General features: G+C 38.5%; 1 protein-coding gene across 1 annotated transcript; it reads right to left on the bottom strand.

Moving 5' to 3' along the window:
• Positions 1–250: 250 nt before the first annotated feature.
• On the bottom strand, positions 251–25,383 carry LOC143848294 (uncharacterized). Its single transcript, XM_077357203.1, has 20 exons — positions 23,899–25,383; positions 23,210–23,413; positions 20,622–20,726; positions 20,442–20,507; positions 20,197–20,361; positions 19,822–19,896; positions 19,545–19,699; positions 14,860–14,995; positions 14,634–14,703; positions 14,408–14,535; positions 14,213–14,269; positions 8,494–8,679; positions 8,258–8,350; positions 5,842–5,927; positions 5,646–5,712; positions 5,490–5,556; positions 5,260–5,396; positions 4,274–4,365; positions 4,039–4,105; positions 251–852 (listed from the first exon to the last, which is right to left on the bottom strand). The coding sequence occupies exons 1-20, from the start codon at positions 25,117–25,119 to the stop codon at positions 688–690; spliced, it is 3,342 nt and encodes a 1,113-aa protein (XP_077213318.1). The 5' UTR covers positions 25,120–25,383; the 3' UTR covers positions 251–687.
• Between the last annotated feature and the right edge of the window lie 2,095 nt (positions 25,384–27,478).

Raw genomic sequence — 27,478 nt, 5'->3', positions numbered from 1 at the left:
GGTATTTTTTTTCTTTCTTTTGTTCCCCTTTCTTTTCTTTCTAGACAAAAAAAAATTCCCAAAAAATGAAAATAAGGAGTAGAATGAAGAATTGAAGAACAAGAAAAAAAGGAGTACTTCAGTCCCTTTTTTTTTACCTAAAAAGTGTACGTTGGTAGTTTCTTTAAAAGCTCGGGAGGAAGAAATAATAATATTATTCAGGACCCAAAAATACCTATGAAACAGAGGATGCAGAAAGCAACAGAAAAAATAATAATATTCAGGACCCAAAAATCTTCTCATTTCCACAAAGAAAAACAAATATTATATGTATTTATGAGAGGAAAAGAGGAGACGAACACCAAAACTGCTACAAGAATTGCCTAAAAAATTCAGTATCCTTCACCACCACTACCAATAACAACAATAACCTCAAAGCCAACCACTGGACACTTTTTCTTTTATCTTTCTCTCGGGCTGCACGTGCGGCCCGTGGCCCGGTGGAGAGTATAAAATTCACTTTCAAGCTTCTTGTAATATACACATTCTACACCGAAACCACATCTTCACCGCAGACAACTTTCATTCACCCTCAACAACCACCACATTGCAGAAAATCCACGCGAGAAAGGGATACATATATAAAGAATGGGTAATAATAAACAGAATATTATAGAAAACTGACCGGACGGAACTGTTGAAAGATCCTTAGGAAGAGAGAATGGATTGCAATGCGAGCTGTTGCTGGGGCTGCAATGAAGACCAGGTCGAGGCCAACGCTGAGGGCGGTAATGTCTGCTGAAGCTGCCTCAGAAGATTGATCATCCGACTTGCAGTTTGTTCTGTAGCCAGATCTTTGCCCGCACATAGAACCTGCATTTTCAGTGAGCAGCCCATATTGCCAAACCTTAGTCAAAATCATGAGATTCAGGAGTCCAATGTGATACATATTACAATGCATCCCAAGCATTATAAATTTGTCAAGGTGGGTCTGTTTGAATGCACCAAGAAGTGATCTAGAAGTGTCGCAGTGAACCCTAAAGTATTGGAATTCAACACCGGTACATTGCCAAGTCAGAAGAATCCATAACATAGGATGATGGCATGGGAAAGAGGAAACGAATAAATAGAGCACGGTTTATTCCGTCAGCAATGACACTGGCATCCACCACCTCAAATGGTAGAGATACAGTGTGCTATAATACAAATTATAAGATACGTACTGTGAACCGTATACTATGGTATTCTTCCACTTGGACTGTTGCTGCGGTCACAAGCGCTTCTTTCAGCACAGATCCAGAACCCATCAAAGTATGCAAAAGTATTTAACTCCATTATGGATACAGATATATATCAACATGGCACATACAAGGTCCATGATGGTCAAGAAATCCAGGTATCTATAGGCATCAGGATATTACCAGAAAGATAAAAATGTGTGGCAGTACCCAAAAGTATCCTACTCATAACGGTAGTGTTGCAACAAAAGAAGTCACTAAATTTGTGAGTTAAATTGTGGGAATTACTTAATTGCCAAAGTTAATACTGAGTCATTTGAGCTAGTATTTGCACTTTTACTTATTGTTATGATTCTGTACTGGGGACTATTGTCAAAATTGTGTGATTTGGTTTTGAATCAAACAACAATATCAATCTGGAGTTTTGGTCCAAAAACATCTGGACAAAGTAGTACCGAGGATGTACAATTTGCCAGAAAGTGCATAGTTCACAATTGAAGACAGACATGATATCAACCATAACACCGAGCAACATCATATCAACCAAAGTTTTTGTTCCCTAATTTTATTGTGCTTTTACCGTTCAAAGATTTCAAAAGACAATGTCCTGATATGTTAGTCAGTCTACTTTTTTAAAGGTAATAAATTTATTAATAAGCCAGAACCAAATTACATCAGCAGGGAGAGGGTGTCCAACCCTAGTAAAGAGCGGCTACACCCAACCCCATAGACATACTTAATGCTGTACCCCAGACATCCATCTGAAACTGCAGTCCCTTTGATTTGCAGGCCGCGACAATACCCTCAACTTGTAAACTGATTTTGTTTGCCCTATTAACCCTCCGACGCCCTATTGAAGTGGGACTATGAACGCCACCCCTTATTTTGCCAACTTGTCTGCTTGATCATTTGCAGACCTTTTTTGAGAACAATTTGAGACCTGATCTACTGAACAGGTTCCTTATCTCAGCAATGATGTTGGCTATTTTCCATGACCCAGCTACTTTATTATTCACCTAAGATATTACAAGGGTTGAATCACCCTTAATAATTAAGGGACCAAGTCTAGCCGATGCAAACCACTTTAGACCCCATAATAAGGCTTTTACTTCCACCTCTTTGGAGTAGCACTCACCTACTGGACCTGAAAAGGTCATCACCAACATGCCATTAGAATCACGAATGATACCACAAATTCCAGCCCGAACAGGGTTACCATTGGAGCTACCATCAAAGTTTAATTTCAGCCAACCTATTGGTTTGGCGGAGGGGGAGGTAGCGTCGTTTGCCGCATCTTCTTTTCCTTCATTATCACTTGCCACTTTCTCAGAGTATGACCCCGTTGTAATCTGACGTGCACTTGCCATTTCTATTTCGTAAAAGTAGGTCAACTTATATATCAGAAATAATTTTTGATCAACTCTTCTTTTTTTTCTTTGAATATGTGATTTTTTCTCTCCAAATGTGCCATACTACCGTATACAAAACAAGATGCCATATAATCTGCCCCTTTTCTCCAAACGGTCCACCACCCATCCAACTTTGCAAGATGCTCTTTATATTTCTTTGGAGCACCCACAAAAGGCCAAAGCTACTGATGATTGCTTGCCAAAGACAACAGGAAAAAGGGCACCAAATCATAAAATGATCCAACGACTCCTCTCCATTCATAGAATGCATCAACTAGAAAAGATGAAACTTTCTTCTTTTAAGACGGTCGCATGTGTTGACTTTCTTACTTGCTAACATCCACACAAATGCCACTGCTCTTGGCGGGGCAGACAATTTCCAAATTCATGCTCGGCTTGAAGATGGACATTCTATGTTTTTTTAATGATAAGTTTTATAAGACAGCTGTGAGGCCAGCCATGTTGTACGGCTCAAAATGTTGGGCCACCAAGAAGCAGCATGTGCATAAGATGAGTGTAGCGGAGATGCGAATGCTTGATGGATGTGCGGCCACACAAGGTTAGATAGAATTAAAAATGAAGACAACCGTAAAAAGGTGGGGGTGGCACCAATTGAGGAGAAGATGAGAGAGCACCGCTTAAGATGGTTTGGGCATATCCAACGTAGGCCTTTGGATGCTCCAGTGAGAAGAAGTGACTCATGCCAAGTTGATGGAGTAAAAGGAGGTAGGGGCAGACCGAAAACAACTTGGTTAGAAACAGTGAGGAAAGACTTGATGGTTAGGAACATAATAGAGAACATGACCTTGGATAGGAGAGAATGGAAGAAAATGATCCATGTAGACGAACCCAATTAGTGTAAGGATTAGACTAAGTCAATTTGAGCCAGGCAGATTCTTTCACCTTCTTCATGAAAATTTTCTAAAGGATTCATTAGCAGACCCCAACTAGTTTGGGACAAAGGCTTAGTTGAGTTGAGTTGAGTTGAGTTGAGATAAGATGGACATTCTATGTAACAGATTAAATTTTCATTTGTTGAAAATGGACTGGGTTTCTACGCAGAATCTTTTGAATTGCTGTTATGTATTTTTTTTACTTTTCTGAATTAGTGCTCTGTTAATTATCATCATTCTCAACTGTAAGAATGAAAATAATAAATGTATAAGAGACGAGGATAGAATAGAAGCAACTTCAGGATTTCTGAGGAAGAGCAGTGCCCTCTAGAATGGTGGGATATGTGGTTTTTCTTTCTGTCAGTTAAAGAATGAATTGATGAAAATGAACCAAAAAACAACAAGCAATTGCACCGCAAAAATAAATGGGCAGAGGGAGAGCAGTGCCCTCTAGAACACATTTCTACAGTGAAGGTCTGAAGGACATTAAATATGAGCCAAAAACACAATATTTTTTACCTCAGCAAACACAGAAACTATCTTCGGAAGGAACTGGTTATTAGGGCCCAAAAGCTCCCTATCCGACCTGAAACCAGAAAAAAAAATCAAATTTAATACGCAATACATGTTGAAAACCAGTCATTGATAGGTTAAGATAGAGCACACCATTACAAGTGAAAAAGACTGAAAGAATAGATCAATAAGATTTTTGCTACTTATCACCGACATAGTACTATTAGGCAAAAGTCCTTACCTTTCAACCATTGAACAAAGCTGGTCATGTACAACTTTGGCTTCAATCAAATCACCTTTAATTGGCAGACAGTTTAACCAAGCAGGAACAACCTGCAAAAAAAAGAGAGAAAGATTTACCATTTGTGGAAGGACCGCATTAGCAAAAACCTTTGGAACTACTGACCGACAAAACAGTCCAAACAGGATCTTAAAAATATTAACAAAAATATTAAACCAAAAACATTTCCCCACGGAACTAACAAAACAGTCCAAACAAGTTCTTTAAAATATTAACAAAAATGTCACCACTAAAAGCATTACTACATGATGTGGAACTAACAAAACGGTCAAAACAAGTTCTTTAAAATATTAACAAAAATGTCACCACCAAAAACATTTCCCCACAGAACTACTGATATCCGCATTGCCATGTTTTGATAGTTGGACAAACACACTTTGTTTTACATTTTTTAACCAGCTGTCAAAGGGTAGTACAATTCCACAAAAAAAAACTCAGCAGACCCATTAGAGATGTGTAAAACAAAGTGTATTTCCATGGAAATGCATGCCCATTTGACTGGGTAAGTTTGCATTTTAATTTCCGACAATGCTGCTTTTTTTTTATTGAATGGTAATTTTCCGACAATGCTGATAGGCAAGTTTCATGATGAGTCATGCCATCATAGGTAATCTCTGAACCAAATCCATGACTTCAACTACGACAAAAAATAAATTTGTAAAATAAAATTAAATGTAAATAAATGTAATGAAAGCTAATGGTCATTTAACCACAAAATAGGCCATATAATCGATGTAAGGAATCCTGGAAATGGTCAGAACATTAACCCAAAGAAGTGCAGAACTCAAACCCAAATGTACCCACTTAACATTTAAGTGACTAGAAGAATAAATGCATGCACATTATATCAAATGTTTTGAAGCTTGTTCTGTCAAAACACCGAATGCCAAAAGCAATAAAATGAGCAAACAGAATGAAGTACGTACCTGAGCGGAATCTATGCTATCTCGATGGAATTGGCATATTTTTCCTAAAGCTGAGACAGCATTGTCATATGCCATTACATTATCTGAATGTAGCGCATTAGGCTGCCTAATCACAAAATTTAATCTGGAAAGAGCCTCTGTTTAAGGCCCAAAAAAAAAATCAGGTGTGCACAACTAGTGTTTTAAGGGGAACAACTATTGAAGGTAAACACACAGAAAAAGTAAGACACCTCCAACGAGAGGCCTAAAAACAGATCCACCAAACTCAGCACATACGCCAATGCCATAAACAGCGGCCTGAAAATAAAATTTAGCTCATATAAGCGATAAAAAAACATCCAAAAAAAGTGTGACATTTCAAAGGTCATGGTCCTCTAAAGAAAAACCTGGCGAACATCAGGGCTTTCATCATTACATGCCTCCAGTAGAAATGGAAGATACGTATCATAATATCTGTTCAATAATGGAAAAATAGACACATTTAAGATAACCATTTAAAAAAAAGAAAAAAGGACACATTTAAGATAAGTTACGAAATTTGGAAGCTTATTTTCAGTTAATACTCAAGGGAATAGGGATTACTTAAGAGCTGATTCTCGGCATTGTTCTGCAACATCATCAAATATACAAATAGCAACCCTTCTCTCTTCAGCTGTCTTATCCTTACCCTAAAAATCAGAACCATTTATGTCAAATGGTAAAACCAAAATATACAGACACCCTACAACTACATAAAAAGGAAAATGCACTCATGTTTTGAAGTTGAAATACATATACAAAGGTCGATAAACCAATGACTAGAATAAAAACATAACAGTATTCCCAGTATATGGAAATGATTCATCCATTCTTTCAAGAAGAAAAGAAATATCCCAAATAAAAGAGTAACTAGATTCGCATACAGTGAACAAAAATGTACAGGGCTAGCAATTATTCATTTGCAATGAAGATAAATACAACTTCCTGCTAATGGAGTGAAGAATCCAAGAGACATTAGTGAAACAAGGGCTGGTAAACATGCAATAATCGCTTTGATTGAGTCCCCTAAGCAACTGAAGATGCTTAGTTGCTGCTAGACATTGGCAAAGTCGGTTCTGCCAAGCATCCCACATTTTGACCTAGTCCTCTTAAGCAACCCTAGATGATTATAATTTATAGTCATCAACCCTAAACGACAAGATGCTTCTGTGCATCTATTAAAACATTGCACTGCTGATTTAATTATGATTATAATTTATACTCATCAACCCTAAACGACAAGATGCTTCCGCTCATCTATTAAAACATTGCAGTGCTGATATAATTTCCCTTTTTCTTATTAAGATATTAAAAATCTCATCAAAACAACAAGATTAAGGTAAAGATGCACAAATAAATAAAGGGAAAGGTGTGCGTACTCGGTCGAGTAGATAAGCTTATCTACTCGGTCGGGTTAAAAACAGTGGGGGCCCACATTTTTGGGGTGATCCAAACCATTCATTTGAAAGGCCCTTACCTAGATAGGGTGTCCACAAAAAAATCAGCCCCATAGGATCATCCTAACCCATCCAACAGTGGAGGGAAAAATGGGCAGATTTGTGGACACAAAGTAATTTTAAGAATAACAAATAAAAACACCAGTCAAAGAATCATAGATTACAAGGTAGGCTTAAAAGCCAAAATCCCCAATATCATAACTACCAGGGGCCATTCAGTATGACAGAGATTGTTGTGCATGCTAGTAATCCACCTAAATGCCACATAACGCCACATCTAAGATCTCATCATGGAGATGAAGCATGGCAAAGCATGGATCAATTAACGAACTCCATTATGACACTTATGATCACTTACAAAGTTCCAATATTGATGAGGATTTCCCCATAAAAAAAACTAGAGTTCTCATACTTCCAAATGCAACACATCCTGGGAAACACGTACAAATTCCATCATGACATTGTCGGTTTTCAATGAAGATCCCACAAATAAAAGAATGGGGAAATGGAAGTAAACTACCATGAACGATTTATTTTTTACTACTTACTTTCTAATAAAACAAAAAGCTGTGTCTCCAACACTTGTCACCTCCAAGTGGTCCTAGATATAAAATCACTGACTTATGCTACCTTTTTTTATTTATTTAACCAGTCATTCTATCATTGATTTTTATTTATTTTTTAAAGATTCCAGCAATTTCCACCAAAATACCAGGTGTACCTTTATCGCCATTTTCAATGGGTAACATTGTCTTATTGGTTAATTAGACTGAGCTCCATTTGTTACAAAATTTTGGACTTTATTATTTGGTACAAGAGCATTAACAAAAATAGACAATTGTACCATGCAGACACTAATTCTTGGCAAATACAATAATGCTCTGATTCAGTGGAAAAGATTAATATTGGAAGTTTTACAGAGAAAAGACAAAGCAGGTTTCTGAAACAAAGCCTTCCATGGGCTTTACTGGTTTTGTTATACATGCCAAAAGAGTACGTATATGGAAAAAACGTGTATCAAAGTTCACCACCACTTAACAAATAATCATAGAAATCCCCCACAATGGAGCAGCTGGAAGTAACAAAATAATCGAATAACTGCAAATCCGATCATGTTTCTTCAGTGATTCGGATTGACCGAAATTTTTAGCCCCCGTTGAATAGAATAAGTACTCAAAGCATTCCCTTGGGTTTAACTGTTTTTTACGCCTAATGTTGCGCATTCAAGCTTATCAGTCAATTAAAAGTGGAAAAACTAAGCAACAATAGTTTGAAATCTAGAGAGAAGCACTCCCAAGGGGTTGACAATTTACTTACATTATGTTTTTACTGTCCTTTAGCTTGGAAATAATAACTGCAATTGCAGCCAGGCAAAGGTTCAAAGGAATGCAAAGCTCACAGAGACATCCCAATTCTCTAGTTAGATAATGCTTAACAACCACATGCAGCTATATACAGAGCATATTTATTCATTATCAAGATAACTTGCCCACATTTTTTTTTTGAAATGGGAGATAACTTACCCACATAGGCATTATGTACGACGAAAGTTCATCAAAGAAAGGTAAGAATGAAGCTTTGAACGTTTTGATCAAAGTACCCAAGCAATCGCCAACCTGCAATCCAAAAAGATTCATGAGGCTGAAAATACAAGCATGTTTTAGGTTTTCAATATCAATTATGATATAGAACAATTAAACAAACTTTAGTGCACAAAATATCCATTGAGAAAAAAAAATGGAGCATTTTTAGGGCAGACTTGATCAAAAACTTCTTCTTCTTGCTCGTTTTCTTCTTTCAGTAATTCCCCTTCCTCAGCATCGAAGTCCTCTGCTTTGGCCCTCTCTGCTCTTTCTCTTTTTCTAGTTGAGCTAGCAGTTATCACCTGCTTCATTTCATCCACAATACATCTCACCTGGCTCTCATCAAGAAGCAGTCCAGATATCTGAAAAAGACGACAAAGAAAGAAGGGTAACACATGAAAGATTCATCCAAGACTTTTACCAGAATGACATCAGAGAGAATAAAAGCTATGTTTTTCAGGGGATATGTTTCCATGTTCATAAAGTCCAAGATGCATCACATATGGTAAGTTTTTGTTAATTGTACCATTCAATATTTTCATACATAATATAAATCCAAAAAGAGCACGTAGATTGTAGGCTTCCCACAAAAGCAGAAAAACAATATAATCATGCAATGCCTAATGGTAGAAAAGAATCAAAAGATTATGATGCCTTACATGCTCATTCAAATATTCAACTTCATCTAGTAAAGCATATATGCATAGTCCTTTGAGCAAGAAAACAGATAATAACTTAAACAAGTTTGATACGATTAAACAAGTTTTTTGTTTACATTAAAAATGAAGATAAAAAGCATCATAATTCATAGTTGATTCTGAAGGGTCTTTCAGCTTAAGACCATGGACTGTTCTTTCCAGTTCTTAGTTCCGTCAGCTTAAGACTATGGACTGTTCTTTCCAGTTCTTAGTTCCTTCAGCTAAGACCATCCTGAAGATCAACTTTGGCCCTTGCACTTTATGGCTGGGTACTTCTTATGTTGTAGAAGTTCTTTAATAGCATAGGTGATCCTGTGCTATGTGGCCACAAGGGGTGTCTACAAGAGATCCAAATATAAATATAAATATAAACATAAATGTATATATTTGATATTGATTAACAAATAAAAAATTATAATTATAATAATTATTTATGCACAATATGTTTAAACCAAAAAAATGATATTATAATGATTTCCCTTCCAAAATCAGTCCCTTTATTGCTGTTGCAGCGTGGCTGCAACGGGCCTCATTTATCCTCACTTTTTTCCCTCCTTGCTGCCCTCTTCTCCATTTCTATTCCAACAATCCATAGACTGTTTCAGGGTTGTTCATCGTAAGTCCCTTCCTCTCATCCTCCCCTTGCCTCCTTACCCCTTTCTTGATACACTTTTTACGCCTTGTTGTCAGTGAGTTTATGTGATCATCTCCACCCCATATCTTCCCTCTTGGACCTAATCTAAAGGCCTTGACTAATGTTCCTTGGATTGTTCGAGTATTCCCAGCTTCTCCACCAACATCTTGAACCTCCTTTACGTGAGATCCGCGAGCGGCGTGATTACCTATTGCTATTGGGTAACAACTGACCTTCTGTATTCTCAGCCCATTATCCCAGATTTTGTGACTTACTGATACCCTTAGAATATCAACTGTTGAGACTAATCTATTCATGAGATTACTTACCGTAGATAGAGGTTGTTTGGGCCATATACTTTCCTTGTTTTAGATAGTGATTGGACCTTGAATTGTTGCTGCATATATATATATATGAGGAAACTGTTGGTGAGCCAAACTTATGGTGAGCTAGCTTGCCCAATCACATGGGTCCCACATTTTGGGGAGTGATCCAAACCATTCATTTGCAAGGCCTTATCATAGATAGGGGGTGTACCAAAAATCAGCTTCATAGGATCATCCTAACCCCTCCATTTGTGGAGGACAAAAATGGGGCAGATTTGTGTCTGTCCATTTTTGTCCTCCTCAAATGGAGGGGTTAGAATGATCCTATGGAGCTGATTTTTGGTACACCCCCCATCTATGTAAGGGACTTTCAAATGAATGGTTTGGATCATCCTAACAAAGTGGGCCCCCATGTGGTTGGGCAAGCTAGCTCACCATAAGTTTGGTTAAGCTCACCAACAGTTTCCTCTATATATATATGAGGAAAGTTTTTCTAGTCGGCCGACTAGAGAACCTTCTTTAGTCCGCCGACCAAAAACACAGTGGGCCCATGTTGTTTGGATGATCCAAAGCATTCATTTGATGGGCCCTGGCATAGATATGGTGTGCCCAAAAAATCAGCTCCATAGGATCATCCTAGCCCTTCGATTTGTGGAGGTTAAAAATGGACAGTGGAGGTTAAAAACACAGTGAACCCACGTTGTTTTGATGATCCAAAGCATTCATTTGATGGGCCCTGACATAGATAGGATGTGCCTAAAAAATCATCTCCATAGGATCATCCTAACCCTTCCGATTTATGGAGGTTAAAATGGACGCTTATAAACTCCACAAATCTGTCCATTTTTAACCTCCGCAAATCAAAGGGTTAGGATAATCCTATGCAGCTGATTTCTTGGGCACACCCTATCTATGCGAGAGCCTATCAAATGAATGTTTTGGATTATCCAAATAATGTGGGACCACAGTGTTTTTTGGTCGGCGGACTAGAGAAGCTTCTCTAGTCGGCCGACTAGAAAAACTTTCCTCATATATATATATATATATATATATATATATATATATATATATATATATATATATATATATATATATATTAAGGAAATGGTTTGTGAGCAGCTGCTCAAATAAGCTTATCTGAGCAGAGCTCACAAACCGAGGGGGGGGGGGGGGGGGGCACATTTTTGGGGGGATCCAAAGCATTCATTTGGAATGCCCTTCCATGGATATGGTATGTACAGAAAATCAGCCCTATAGGATCATTCTAACCCTACCATTTGTGGAGGGGAAAAATGGGCAGAAACATGGACACACAGTGCTGCCCATTTTCCCCTCCAACTTTGATTGGGTTAGGATGATCCTATAGGGCTGATTTTTGGTACACACCCTATCCATGGAAGGGCCTTCCAAATGAATGCTTTGGATCCACCAAAAAATGTCCCCCCCCCCCCCCCCCGCGCGCTATAGTTTGTGAGCTCTGCTCAGATAAGCTTACACAAACCATTTCCTATATATACACACTAGTGGGACACCCCGTGCGATGCACGGGGAGTGGGAAAACATTATATTTAGCTTCTCATGATAGACAATAGAGAAACTGCATATTATGGAAACCTTATATATCGGAGGGTTGCAATCATCCCATCGAAATGATTTTGGAGGCACAACCTATTTGCGTCGCGGCCCATCAAATAGACGTCTTTGATCATCCTATGGCGTTGACTGCAAACTTAATTTGAAAAATCTGGGTGGGGCCTACAATTTGGCCTTAATGTTAATGCACGACCCACACCATAGGATGATCGAAACCATTCATTTGATGGGCCACAATGTAAATAGGTTGTGCCCCAAAAATCATTTCCATTGGATGATCACAACTCTCCAATCTATAGAGGTTTCCGTAATATGCAATTTTTCTTTAGATCGGAGGGCTATGATTATCAAATGGAGGGTTTGGATCATGGGGCGGTGCGTACAGTTCATTTTGAAAAATAGGGGCCTACCTCATTCAAAGATTTGAAGAAATTAATTTTTGGGCCCACCAACCTGTGGGGGATAGACCAGTTCAAAGATTTGAAGAAATTAATTTTTGGGCCCATCAAAAAGATTTTGAAAAATATGGGAGGGTTTTACCCGACCCGTAAGGGTCTGGGTGACACGAGCCAGGTCAAAATGACCTGGGAAAATTTACGGGTCATGAATCTTGGACCCGTACCCAGCTCAAGAACGATACGGACCACATCATAAGTTGATCCGAACCGTCCATGTGATGGAACACAACATCAACAGATTGTGCCCCAGAAATCATTTTCATACGCTGATCCTAGCCGTCCAATCGATAGAGGTTTCCATAGTATGTTGTTCCTCTTACATCGGATGGTTAAGATCACCCTATAGATTATTTATTACAAAAGCATAAAGGAGGGGGGTAAGATTGAAATTATGTGGCTTTCATGGGTGCCTTTGTTAAAAAGCATAAAGGAGGGGGTAGGATTGAAATTAAGTGGCTTTAATGGGTGCCTTTGTTAGAAAGCATAAAGGAGGGGGTAGGATTGTAAATATGTGGGTTGAATGGGTGCCTTTGTAAAAAAAAGTCAAAAAAATTATGTGTAATTCCCACAGATTTTTGGGAGAAATTGAAATAATTCCCTTAGTTTCCATTCCTATATATATATATATATATATATGAGAAAACGGTTCCTACACATATGTGTAGAGAGTTCTCTACACACTAGCTTAAAATACAGTGGGGGCCCCCATTGTTTGGGTGATCCAAGCCATCCATTTTAAAGGCCCTCACATAGATAGGGTGTCTACAAAAAATCAGATCCATAGGATAATCCCAACCCTACGATTTGTGGAGGTAAAATGGATGTCTTTAAACCTTCACAAATTAGTCCATTTTTTGCCTCCACAGTTCGAATGGTTAGGATGATCCTATGGATCTGATTTTTTGTGGACACCCTATCTATGTGAGGGCCTTTAAAATGGATGGCTTGGATCACCCAAACAATGTGGGCCCTACTGTATTTTAAGCTAGTGTGTAGATAACTTATCTACACATGTGTAGGAACCGTTCTCTCTCTCTCTCTCTCTCTCTCTCTCTCTCTCTCTATATATATATATATATATATATATATATATATATATATATATATACACCGTAATTAAAAACCTAACAACTTAGAAGTAATATTAGATTTTGGTGATGTTATTGTTAATTGATTTTTCTCCAATTAAATTATTTGAATTCTGTAACAAAATATTTAATTTTTTTATCTTCATAAATATATAATAAAATATAAAAATATATTATATTTAGCGTAACCCCAACGTACCCGTATCCTATTTTTTTTAAAATCACTTATCCACGTACCCGTATCGTGTCGTACCTGCACCCCGTACCTGTATCCGTGCTTCATTGCCAGTACTTAAATCTCAAGAGATTAACTTTATCCTTGCCTCTTCTTGGTTGGGAAGATCTTCCAAACCAGCAAGAATTGGCAGATATGTAGACATAATATACATTGTAATTCTCTGATAATATATGACCTGAGATGTTTTAACTTCTTTCTTTTTCTTTTTTTTTTATGACGAAGGGTGTCCCCACCCCCTTTGGGGGTAGGACTAATTCCCTACGGATGCGCGCAGGCACCCGTAGACCACGCGCATCGGATAAGCCTGGGTGGGATTCGAACACTCGTCTCCGGGGAGCAAACCCGTGACTTTAGCCTGCGATGTTTAACTAGTGAGTAGATTCTTGCCACTTTTTGGTTGGGAAGATCTCCCAATGGCTGATAAGTCCGCACGTGATATATTGAAATTATCTGATAAAATGGCCTGCAATGCCATATGGGTATAGTCAAACCTTGTAATATAGTTGAGCCAAAGAATGGCTTAAAAAATTTTGTTCAGCTACATCCTAGTAAGGACTCACACTGTAAATATTAGATGTAAGATGTTTACTTCATCAGGATATGAATCTCTATGCAAAGAACATACAGCTTGGTAGATAAATAATAATCTCAGTCACAAAATTTCCCCTAAGGATGATGCAACAACCTAGCTACATAATAACATAAAGTATTCAGTAAGTGTGTAGGAAAGTTACAATACATGTTGTTGGAGCCTAGCTACATAATAGCATAAAGTATTCAGTAAGTGTGTAGGAAAGTTACAATACATGTTATTATGTAACAAAATTCGTAATATAACTTTATAGAAGAATATGACAAACCTGTATACATTCATTCAATGAATCCAGCATGCTTGCACAAATTTCAGTCTCAGGCTCCTGCAACCCAGTTGTAGTTCAAAGAATATTTACTTTAGAGTAAAAAAAAAAGGACGACAAGTGGGAGGACAACAACAAATATAAGATAGAGGAGTAAAGAGAATAAAAACATCAAATAGCCATGAAAACTATAATGACCTTGTGTAAAGCTTCAACCAAAGCTGGAATTATGTAGTCAGACAACTGCTTAACATAGGACTCGTCACGACCTAGTGCTTGCCCCTTCTCTACAGCTAATTTAGCCGAACGTAATAGCTCCGGCATGGCTAGGCAATAAAAGAGGGATGGCATCAGGAACAAAGGCCAGTCACAAAGCATTCAAGAAGAAGAAATGAAAGAACGAACAAGACATCGTAATTAATACCTGAAACAGCAGCCTTCCTAACTTCTTCATGGAAATAAAATTTAAGAAGTGGAACTAAAGTTGGGGCAACCTGAGGAAGTTGTAACAACAGTTAATTTATCACAGCAATGTTAGGAAAGTATACATAGAAGGAACATATGTGATCATTCAGAGAAAAAAAAATAGGAACATGTGTGATCATTCAGAGAAAAAAAAGAAGGAAAACATGTGATGCATCAAGAACAACCTGATCAATCCACGGGTAGAACCCCTCCTTTAGCTCATCAGCATAGCAACAGAGCATGTTACAAGCTGTAGCTTTTTCCTCCAAGACACTAGTCTTGATACCTATCCTTTTATCCCCAAGAGTAATGGTTTCAATACTGCAACAGAAATACACCAGTCATAAACCCCATATTTTCCTGAAAATCAGTGGTATGGCTCAGAAAAAACATAACAACAACAATAAAACATATAAAGGTTTCAACTACAAATATATATCCATAAGCAAGATCAAAACATCTGCATGGGCTTTGTCAGAGCCAAAACGAACAAATCTGTGACACTTGTGACATTTTTCCTTTCAAGGTCCAACCATAGTTTCAAAACTTCCCCGTGTCATCGTCGACTTTCCCGAGTCGACTCTCTTTTACCTTGGATGAGTTCTTGTCTGATTCCACATTTTGCCCTTCAGCTACAAAGTCAATCAAAACAACTTTAACTCTCCCAAGTTCTTGCCACGGCAACTGAGTACTTGAATGCGTCAAGCAAGTACTCAATCACACCATGCCAAGTCAACTAGGATTTGCTATGGTCGCATTTTGGTCTGCAACAGCGTTTTGAAACACTGGGTCCAACAGATACAAAGATAGGTGATGGTTCAACCAAAAAATCATGTTTAATTTAACTTTTAATGGTTTTTCACATAGCTTTTGGAACAAAACAACTTTTTATTAACTACTTGAAATAAAATGCATTGACAAAATAAAACAAAACAACCATTGTATGTTACGAACCTGATCCGGTTCGCAACGGATTTGATCTTCTCGGAGGGAAGATCAGCCTCTTGACCCGCTTCGAGGGAAGGGTCGGTCCTCCTTTGTGCGCAAATACACACTTTTCTTGAATAAAGTTTCTACTGCCGTTTTTCTCCTCATTCATTACGTTAAAAACAAATTACATAAATCGGTCAACACCACAAAACTAGGACAAGTCTCTCATCCAATATAGAATCCTACCCTATCAAGACTCCACAGACCAATGAAATAAAAGACAAATAAAACTGATAATTCTAATCTAACTAGATAGAAAGATAATCCTAATCATAATCCTACCAATGGCTAAAATCTAGATAATTTATTCCGGCCAACTGAAACCCATGTAGGCATGTAACATTCCTCCCCCCTTGAAATCAACCTTGTCCCCAAGGATGGATTAATTGGAAAAAATAATTTATTCCACCGGGATCCCTAATCGTATTCGACATGATTCTGTTGGGCCACACAAGTAACGTTGGACAGTCAGGGTACCCATAAGGCCGTAGAGATATTGGCTTGATGTCTCCGCAAAGTGGGATGCCATGATCCTGTGACCGATTTGAGCAAGCTCTTCATCCAAGGCTCCATCGAAGCTTTATTAGAATTTTAACGCACTGATGTTCCTAGATGAGGATCTTCTTTGTGACGTTGGACAGATGGAGAGGAATGGCGGATTTTTCAGCGGTGAACTCGATGATACTGAAAATCAGCGACGCCTTTCTTTGGTGGCCTTTTCTCTTCTATTTGATTTCTTCCTCTCTTCTTCTTTCCACCCCTTTTCCTATTTCTTCTTTTCTTTTTCGTCATACAAGCGCCTTCTCGACGGTGCTCTCGTTGAATTTTTCATTTAGCTCTTTCAAACATGGAGGCTCTTCTGTATTCACGCCAAACGAAAGTTCCATCTTGTTGAACTTTGCATTCACAGCAGAAAACATCTCCTCCATCGTTTTGATCATTTTCGCTTCTCCCACAACAAGAGAGCGCACCTCAGCGTGCAACCGCCCGATCCTTAGATGCTCGCTCTGATACCACTTTGTTACAAACCCGATCCGGTTCGCAACGGATTTGATCTTCTCGGAGGGAAGATCAGCCTCTTGACCCGCTTCGAGGGAAGGGTCGGTCCTCCTTTGTGCGCAAATACACACTTTTCTTGAATAAAGTTTCTACAGCCGTTTTTATTCTCATTCATTACGTTAAATACAAATTACATAAATCATTCAACACCACAAAACTAGAACAAGTCTCTCATCCAACATAGAATCCTACCCTATCAAGACTCCACAGACCAATGAAATAAAAGACAAATAAAACTGATAATTCTAATCTAACTAGATAGAAAGATAATCCTAATCAATATCCTACCAATGGCTAAAATCTAGATAATTTTTTTTTTTGGGGAAAGGTAAAATCTAGATAATTTATTCCGGCCAAGTGAAACCCATGTACGTACGTAACATTATAAGTATGTAATAGATAAAGTGATAAACACACCTACATAATTCATAAAACACAACGCAGTTAGATACAATGAATGTTAAACACTCAACATAAAATTCATGCAAAAAATGAAATTATAATGAAAAATAAGAAAACATGGGAAACTTGTGACCCACAGACACAAGGATCATGATCAAGGAAATGTAGTTCTAACTCAACTAGAGTTGAAATCAACATACAATAAATGTAAATGCAAAATAAAGATGAAAATTTAAAAAGTAAAAAAAAAAAAAAGAAGAAGAAGAGGAAAGAATAAGAAAATAGGCACAAGAATTCACCGAACTAGCCGAAGAAACAAATAGAAGCAACAAACAATAAATAATAAAGGCAAAAAAACATAATACCACACTCATCAAAATTTACCCAAAACATGCATATTTTATGTTTTGATGATACACAACTAATCCCTAACAGAAAAAGGAAAAATAAATCAGCCATCCCAAATGAAGGAAATTTAAAAATGTGGGAATCTACCTGTGGTGTGATGGTTCACGCTTCAATTTCAGTTTTTATGACTGATTCTAACAAATATTAATATCAGTGGGAGGCAGTCGTGAGATGTTTACTGCTAGAGAAAATAGTGAAACATAAGTAAAATGACAAAAAAACGAGTCTGAAATATTAAGAGGAAGTACACTTCACTGTCAAACTCGTGCAAAAGTATCCACATCTATGGCTGAAAGTGACTTTTCACACACTTTCTAAATATGCAAGATTAGATCTATCCCTTCAAAAATATTTTGAAAATCTCACTTACTGTTAGGATTAAAGAAACAAGTTAAATTCAAGTAGATCCAACCGTTGGATCTTGAGACCAACTCAACTTAAAACCAATAATTGAGATGACATAAATCTAACCATAGGATTCTGATCAAATCCATTCAGATTATTTCCCTTGATGTTTTTAGTAAAACCCAAGTCTCAATGGGAACTTCGATCTGAGGAATCTAAAAAAATAGAGTTCACTTATTTGACGGTTGAGAACTTGGGATCAACCAATCCGGTTGTTGAATTCACAATCTGATTGAAACATATTGGTCGACCAAGTTGGTTTAGCTAAACCCTTATGTAAAATTTGAACTTTGCTTCATAAATTCAAAAGGGTTTTAGTTGACTTGGTAGTAAAAAACTCAGACACGGCGAGAAATTGGCCAAGGAAAAGCGAGTCAACTCGGACAAGTTGACAATTGACTCGGACAGTTTTCAAACAATGGTATGTACATATTCAATCTGATTGAAACAGATTGGTCGACCAAGTTGGTTTAGCTAAACCCTTATGTAAAATTTGAACTTTGCTTCATAAATTCAAAGGGGTTTTAGTTGACTTGGTAGTAAAAAACTCAGACACGGGCGAGAAATTGGCCAAGGAAAAGCGAGTCAACTCGGACAAGTTGACAATTGACTCGGACAGTTTTCAAACAATGGTATGTGAATATATGTATATGCCATGTATTGTATATCTATGACAAAAAATTGTATGTAAATATATGTATATATGGGATTTGCTACTGTCCATCGCAAAAGCCATTTCGCAGATGGTCTGTTGCATCTGACAGCAGCCACACAGGCTCACTGAGAAGCAGATTTTAATCAATGACAAAAAAAATTGTACATTTAGTAGTGGACATATACCCCGTTATTACCATTCCAAAAAAAAAAACCCATTATTTTAAGGGTCCTTTTTTATTAGTACTTTTTCTTCATTAATAAAACTTCCACTAAATATCAAACAGAAAATAGTTATGGGCATGAGTGATGAGCCATACAAAAATGGTTCTTCTTGCTAGAAGTCTAGAACTATGGATATATGTACATTTTTCGATGAGATGGGGGGTGAAAAGCTATTGTTTTTAAGAAAAATGATAAGTAGACCCCAACTTAAAACACCCTCTTGCTCCTACCAGCAACTACATCAATCAAATCCTAGAATGTCAATCAACTTTTTGTACCATTTATAGCTTTTCTCCATTTTCAAACAGTGATAATCATAAGTTCTATGAATACTAACTTAAAAATTATTCAGCAACCATGTAGGGAAGATTAATTCAAATAAACTTTGATTGAAAAAGGATTAGTTCCATGCCTTTGAATACATGCAACAACATTCTTATATGAGACCAAGGGTATAGATAAATATCTTTGACAAACTTAAAACACATTTGGGTGTTTAGCAAATTCCTAGAACAAAGTCAATTCCTGAGATGATGGTGGCAAACTAGCAATCCATAAAGGACTTTTAAGAATTTTGTCATAACAATCCTAGAAAATATTAGCCATAATTGAACTTGATTGCTTTTACGATACATTTAGTCCAACACCCTTAGTTTTCAAACCCGAACTTCAACGATTGAAAAATGCAATTCATATACTTTTATAATTTCTTTGAATAAAGACAAACCTTTCATCATCTGACTCGTCTATGTCATCATCAGAATCTGCAGATGTAATGGTCACATCCGGTTTAAGCTGAGCAGACTGGAGCAAAGGAGGCATCACAACACTCATGTAAGGGAGGAAATCCTGCCCAAGGCACTTACAGAGTCTGGCCCATGCCTACAAGTACAACATACAAACAGAAAAATAGAAAATTGATTCAACAAAGACATCACTAGAGGAAACTATGTGCATGGGGGCTTCGGGTCACATTGAAATAACCCAAACAATAAAAAACATACCTGTAGCATGTAGCTTGTTGTCGGATCATCTGTCTCCATGGGATATCCTTGCAATGTCATGAGCACTTCCATAACCTAGCATAAATAATAAGCTAAAAGGATGAAGTAACCATGCTTAACAAATATTGGGAATAATCAGCTATAGCACAAATATAAGCATGCTGAAAAACAAATATCAGTTCAAAAACAACATGCAATGCCTACAAAAGGAGGTTTTCTAGTGGGTAAGAATTATAGGAATTTAGGCTAAATGAGTATCAAAACATGGGTCCCTGCATATCAAAGTTCACAAAATGGAGCTGTTAGAAACTTTAGAGCATTGTCAAATTCAAACATTGAGCATTAGGCAGTAGGGCACACGGTTCAATAATCTACCTGTTTAGCATCATCCCTGAACTTCTCCTTGCCCACAGCCATTCCAACCAAACTAATGCATTCCATGGATTTAGCACGAAGCATGCGGTTAGACTTGTCAGTTGCATTCACCAAGATCGTTTTGAGAAAAGGCATAACCGCATCATAATATTTTTGGAAGTGTTCCTGCATAAACAAATGTGATTTCAGAACACAACATTTCAAAGCAAATGATGAAATAATTATCTAAGCAGCCTTTGGGGTACCTGGGATGAATCCGCGACTGATGCTAAAGCCGTCAATGCTCCCTCTTGCACCATCTGCTTCCCATTCTGGATTGCATGATAATAAAACATTATAATCCATCACACAACCATCGAGAAAGAATAAGGCGAAGTAGATCAGTGGCAGTAAATCCAATACAAATATGATATGATATACTATACCTGTAAGAGGATAAGCAATTTGCTCACTATTCCATCCAAGTATGGTGTTAAGATATCTGGTGTGCAGTTCTCACTGAAGTTGAGAACTGCTGAAGCGGCATGTGCCTATGGAATAAGAAAAGAAAAATATGAACCCAAAAATGTTTCTTGCTGAAAGAAACAAATCAATAAACAATAAAAATAATATGAGCTACAGGCGAACAGAACGATTCATCAAGCAGCAGAACTGGACAATTGTTTTTTAATGGTAAATTATATCATTAAAAAAGACCAAGATGGGCAAATTAACTATCATTATCATAAAGTTCTGAGCTGCTGGTTATAGGAAAAAGAATGTCTCAAATGAACGAAAAGTAGACAAACAAAAAGTACTTGGCGCTACCTTTAAAAAAAAGTAATTGGCGCTGATCCAAGCACCATCAACCTTTTTGGACAGTTATTTATTTGGATTCTTTATATTTTTATTTGATAAATATGAAGCACATATAAGACAAAAGTAAGGGAAACAATTAACTAAATCAATGGGTTGAAGTTAAAAATAAGGGCAAAAAAACACATTTCTTTGCATAGGTTAGGTAAGACATACAGCGTGACAATTGCACTAGAGAGGGCCATGATGCAATAAGAAGTCAGATGTCTGAACACAATGCTAAAGTGTGGGTTGTATGTTTTAAATTTTCAATTTTTTTCAGGTGCCACCCGATAAAAACCCTAGAGATACTACAAAATATCAAAGCACCCCAGAAATATCCTTGCCAAGAATTTGCCCCGTACGGGATTTGTAAAATATGCTACAACAGGTTTAACTCACCACATTTGAAACAAATGGAAGCATTACCTAATAATTGTAATATCTGTAGCTTTAATTTTGTACTAATTTTTTAATGATAAATAATTATATTAATAGAAAGAAAAGGAGGGGGGTGACCCTGCTGCCGAGATGGTCAATACAATAAAGAAAACATGAACATATATACAAACAGAAGGCCCTCAAGGGAGGAGAAAATCAAATATCTCTAGACTCTCCCTGAAGACCCCATCCCTGGCAAGCCTATCGGCCTCGCTATTCGCCGATCTTCTAACATAGTGAAATGAAATGGTTGATCCTCCTACACGGTCCAAGATCTCATCCGTCCAATGCGCAAATCACCAGGGTGGCGAGAGGCTTCCCTTCAACTATCTTATAACGTTAAGGGAATCTCCTTCCACTAATACGCAGTCCAGGAGTGTACGCTCCAAAATCAATAGACCTTGGAGGACTGTTTTTAACTCTATCTCATTTCAATCTGCAATCCTGATGGGGCCCGAGAAGGAGCACTTTGTCGACCTGCTATCATTTCTTAGGATTTCCCCCAATGCCAGAAGGCTCCGGGTTCCCCAAACTAGAGCCATCAGAGTTGAGCTTTAGCCGACCTAGGGAGGAGGGCTCCAATCCTGTGCAATAACTACTCTTTGATCGTTGCCCCAGGATATCTCTCTTCATCCATGCCACAAATCGAATGCTAAAACGAACCTGAAACTAGGGAGAATTCACACTCATGCAATGGTTAATGCAACTGCCTTGGACAAATGAACAGGGGGCTTTTTACTAAGCCCGTAAATAACCTAGAGTTTCTCCCCTTCCAGAGGACCCATATCGTGGCTAGCATCATCAACTCCAGAGGGTGTTTCCTTTCTTCAGCCGGGTTACTAGAGGCCAGCATTCCAACAATTCACTCAACCTAAAGGGGAAGACCCAACGCATGCCAAATCTTTCCAGGATTCTCCATACGTACCTGGCCAATCTGATGTGAAGGAACCAGTGATTCATTAACTCTCCTGCTTCCATGTGCAAGGCGAATGATCTATTATTAACATATGAGCGAAGATGGTCTACTTAGTTTACGAAGCGAGCTTCACAACCAACTAGGAAGCTTCCGACAACTATTATCTATTATTAACATATGATGGTTGCAAATATGGTCTACTAAGTTTACAAAGCGAGCTTGGGTAGAAGTGAGCTTCCCATCCAACTAGGAAGCTTCTGATACAGATGGTCTACTTAGTTTATGAAGCGAGCTTTCCATCTAACTAGGAAGCTTCTGATAACTAAGTATAAACCCCGTTCTTGTAATATATTTCATACTTCACTGCCAAATCCCACAAATGCTACACTCCATACTTTATCAAGGGCTAAAGGCTTTGTATAAAAATACAAGAAGATAGCGTTTTTTTCTCTCTCAATGACATGCTAGCAGTGGCCTACAAGTCTAATATCAACAATATTTGGGTAAATACAAATGACCAAAGTACAAAAATGGATAACCAAAGTAAGCCCTCTTCTTTGAATGCATTCATTCAAATAGTAGTTGGCCTCAGCTATTCATAGTGTATTTCATACTTCATTGCAAAGTGCCACAAATGTTCCACTCAAGGAGAAGTAGCATTCCTAAGAAGATAATAAAAGCATGAGCTATATTTAATCCACAAATTGGTTCTCGTACTTTCAAAGGGGCTGTGAATCTCACTCTAAAGGAAACTTATTACTATCAATCAACAAACAGAAGGGTCACCAAACGCAAAAAAAATGATGAAAGAAATCAATTTACCTGTACTCGGGGATTTTGGAAATCATCCATAGCTGAGGCTAACGCAGGAAGCACCCGTTGATGGTATTGAACTTGTAGATCCGGACCCAAATCTGTAGACAGTTGGCCAATCGCATTAATGGCTGCCCAACGCACACGTGGATGGGGATCCTGGAACGAGTTCAACACCATTGTCACCACTTGCTCCAGGTTTTTTATCATCACCTGCAGAAAATAAGAAGGAAAGAAAGAAAGAACACCATCAAAAGATAAACAGAGATGAAGTAAGAAAACCCATCAAATCAGTTGTGTTTAAGTTATATTGTGACATCCTGAAGTAGCAGACACATCATCACTAAAGCAACCCATCAAAAGAAAGAACACCATTAAATTTTATTTCGCTTGTAACATTACATTACTATGTAGCAAGGAATTCATCTCTAATAGATATTGAACTAACCATCATATTACCTGAATTCCATCTTAATTCTGAACTCATGGGATAAAACATAACATAAAACCAGAAACAAATATAAAATTCAACCTCATTCCAATTCATACGGTGAACTGTACATCTCATTAATCATGTTGAATCACAATTTCATAATTTTTCTTTCAAAATGAATTTTGGAGTTGTTTTTAATGGAAATCATATAAAACAGTAGGACATGAGTTGCAAGTTGCTGAAATCTTAGCAAGACAGCTAGTACCTTCGAGCACCCTTCCGCAATTTGTGCCAGGGTGATGAGTGCCGCGTGATGGTTCTGCCATTCGGGCGCAGCTAAATAACCCGGCAACAGCTCAGACGCAACTGGAACAATCGTATTCCCTCCCAACGAAATCGATAGCCTATCCAAACACTCCTGACCAACACTGTAGTTACTCGTCTCCCCCGCATCCTCATCCTCACTCTCCGCACTATGCCATGCAGGATCATCCTCAATATCCAGCAACATCTTCATAAGTATCGCGAACAACCTCCCAATAAACTGTGGCAACTTCCTCATCATTCCAGGCGCACGCTCCCTCGCCTCCGCGAGGGTAATCACAAATTCTATCGCTAAATGCCGCGTGCCCTCCTCGAGCCCATCAGCCTCAGCAATCTGCAACATAGCTGCAACTACATCAACCAACTGCCGCCGTAAGAACTTGGGTTCCGTTCCCGCCAGCTCGATAAGCAACTCGAGTGCCTCCTGGGCCGTGGCCTCTTGCCCACAATTAAGCGCCTCAGTCAAGGTCTGCATCATGGCAGGGAGAAGATCCTGAAACCGATCACGATCCGACGGAGATGATAAGCACTGGATAAAATTGATAGCAGCACCAAGAGAGGCAATACGAACGTCGGGCGAGGCAGAAGAGAGGCAAGAGAAAAAGACATCATGGAGGGTTGCGAGGTGGGGGACTAGGGTTTCACCGATGAATTGGGAAAGGTGGGCAAACATGAGAAGGGCGGATTCTTGAAGGCGAGGGGAATCGGAAGTGACGCATTGGAACATGAAGGGGAGGAATTCCGGCCATCCGCCGTCAGGGAGGATGCCGGAGGCGAGCTCAGAGACGGTATCACAGAGCTTTTTGGAGATTGATTTTGAATCTTCGCGTTGGACGCAGGCTAGGAGGTGAGATTTTAGGGCAGTTTGAGTGGATTGAGAGAGACGAGGCCAGAGATAGGAATCGTCTCGGGTTAGTTGTTTTCGGAGGAGGATTGCAGACATGGCTCGGAGCTCGACATGGGGAGAGGATTGGAGGAGGTGGGCGAGTTTTAGGGTTAGGGCATCGGGTTGGTTTTGTTTGCAGAGATTGAAGATGGATTCGGCTTGAGATCGTTGTTCGTTGCCTGCGGACATGAGATGGGAGATTAGAGTTTCGAAGGAAGCGAGATCGGGTCCGAGGATTGAGGCGATTTGGGATTGCTGGAATTGAGAGGGATCCATGTTCGGTTAGGGTTAGGGTTAGGGTTTTTTATTTTATTTTTTCTGGTTTTGAGGAGGGGGGTTCTGGTTTACAGATACTAGAGTTAGAGGTTATGATTCAGTTCGGGGTTTATTGAGAATTCTGGTTTCTAGGGATTTGATGCGGTGATGGAAACGCTCTCTCCCTCTCGATCTTTCTGAAACGGCGGAGGAGGAAAAGAGAAGAAAAACTGGAGGAAGACGAGGGTTTTTGTTGTATGGGTTTTTGGCGGGCGGCGGGGTTAGGGTTAGGGTTAGAGTTAAGAGTTAGGGTTAAACAAGGGGAAAAAGACACGTAGCGGGAGATTAGCCGTTTGTTAGACGTGGGGTTTCAGTGGATTATGCTCTAGTGGGGACATTCTGACGTGTGATTGGGTTTTGCATTAGGTGGGGCCATCTCTAGATGAATCGATGATTTTAAAGTTTTAGCAACACATTATGGGGCCCTTCACGTGGATGGTATTGATCAATCAAATGCTTTATGGCAAAGGCTCCTTGCATGTTTCGCGTGTCAGGACTTTCTACTCTATGTATCTAAGCCGTTCATTTGTTGGGCCCGAACTTAAATAAGTTGTGCCTCAAAAAACACCCCGTGAGGTGATCGTAGATGTTTATATACTATACCATCATTTTTAAACCCCAATAGATCAATGCTTAGGATCATCCTATTTAAGTGAGGCCTAACAAATAAACGGTTTGGATCATCAAATAACATGGGCTATACTCTTTTTTTGTATACATACACGTACGATCAGAGATACCATCGCACTAGGCATTTCGGGATGGTCTGTTTCATCTGACAGCAGCCACGGAGCCTCACTTTTCAGCAGATTTTGTCATCATTGACGAGGTGGCTGCTATCGAATGCGATGGACGCTAGCGAATCCCATCTTTATTTATTTATTTATTTATATATTTATTTTTTTTTGGTAGGTAAATGGGATTAGGCAAGACTCCAATAAGATATCATATAAAACACAAAAGGATTACAATGAGAGGGCTACAAAACAGTCAGAATGAAGGGAACACACTCCCTTGAAATTACATTGAAGAGAAGCAGAAAAGGAACTAAAGGGGTTTAATATCAAGAGAGCTTCTGATCTAGGGAAAGATCCTAAAAACATCAACATCTAATATATATTTTTCTAGAGAAATCTTCAATGCAGACGGATAAAAGATCCTTTGGAAGGCTTTGATTCGGGATGTTTTTTCCTTTGATCGGGCAGTCATGCTTGGAGAGGAAATCAGCACCTCTATTCACTTCTCTCCATGTATGGGATATGATCCAATTCTGAAAAGATCATAGTTCAGATTTTATTTGGTGCAGTATGTGTTTTTTCTTCAAATGCAGGAAATGAGGCATCTAATGGTGTTAACCGCAAGGAGGGAATCGGATTCAATCCAAAGATTTGCTATGTTTTTTTTCCCTTGCTAGCTTAATACCATAGAATATTGCATCGATTTCTAGTTCTTGGATTGTAGCAGCAGCAGTGTTAATGGAGAAGGCAGTTAAGGGCTCTTCAGAGTTATCTCTCAGTAACCCTCCAATAGCAGCAACGTCTCCTACCAAAGCTGCATTAGAATTTAGTTTACACCAGCTTGTTTCTAGAGGGGACCAATGACATTCACAAAAACGGGGAGCTGAAGGTTCTGACAAAGGGAATAGGCTCTGGAGGAAGGGAGGTCGTTTAGACCCAGATGAATGCACCTTGATCTGATAATAAGGAGAATTTCATTGAGGACTGATTTCTTGTGCTGGAATTTTTGTTCATGAATTCTCCTGTTTCGTTCTGTCCAAATGTGATAGATGGAGGCATTGAAAGCAATCCCATCTTTATTTGGTCCCTATGAGCGTTTAAGATGCTTAATTATTTAATAACTGTGCACATTGTAATACACATTTTGAAGAAAAGTATCATACTATGAGATGGAGGCATTGAAAGCAATCCCATCTTTATTTGGTCCCATTTCTACATTCATGTCTGATTAAATACTATCTCCCCCCTCCCCCAAGTGGGCTCACCCCCATTTTCTTAACAAAAATCACATAAATACCCTTGGTACACTGGCAACACTAGGGCCATTGATTTAGAACCAACAAAACAGCTTTTGGCATCATTGTTCTTTCTTACAACTATGTTAAGAGCAGTGATAAATCGACCCCCTAATATCTTAAATTGAGCCCCATCTCTCTCTCTCCCCCCTGTCTCTCTCTCTCTAAGCACTGCCCTAAATGGGGGTCCATTTAAGACATATGGGGGTCGATTTAAGTTAATTGCAAGACAGAAGTTATAATTAAATTCTACTTTAACAAAAAAGGGTCCGTCTCTTATCATTTTCC

This window comes from Tasmannia lanceolata, unplaced genomic scaffold (genome assembly GCF_043159265.1).
Source record: "Tasmannia lanceolata isolate RefF3 unplaced genomic scaffold, GAP_Taslan_0.1 ptg000003l, whole genome shotgun sequence".
Classification (NCBI taxonomy): domain Eukaryota; kingdom Viridiplantae; phylum Streptophyta; class Magnoliopsida; order Canellales; family Winteraceae; genus Tasmannia; species Tasmannia lanceolata.
This window is presented reverse-complemented; position numbering and strand designations above follow the sequence as displayed.

Excerpts from the sequence above, each read along its gene's own strand:
- LOC143848294 (XM_077357203.1), bottom strand. The coding sequence starts at position 25,119 with ATGGATCCCTCTCAATTCCAGCAATCCCAAATCGCCTCAATCCTCGGA. Across the intron at positions 20,508-20,621 it reads AATTGCTTATCCTCTTACAG|AATGGGAAGCAGATGGTGCA; the intron begins GTATAGTATATC and ends CATGCAATCCAG. Across the intron at positions 8,351-8,493 it reads AAGAAGAAGTTTTTGATCAA|GTTGGCGATTGCTTGGGTAC; the intron begins GTCTGCCCTAAA and ends TTTGGATTGCAG.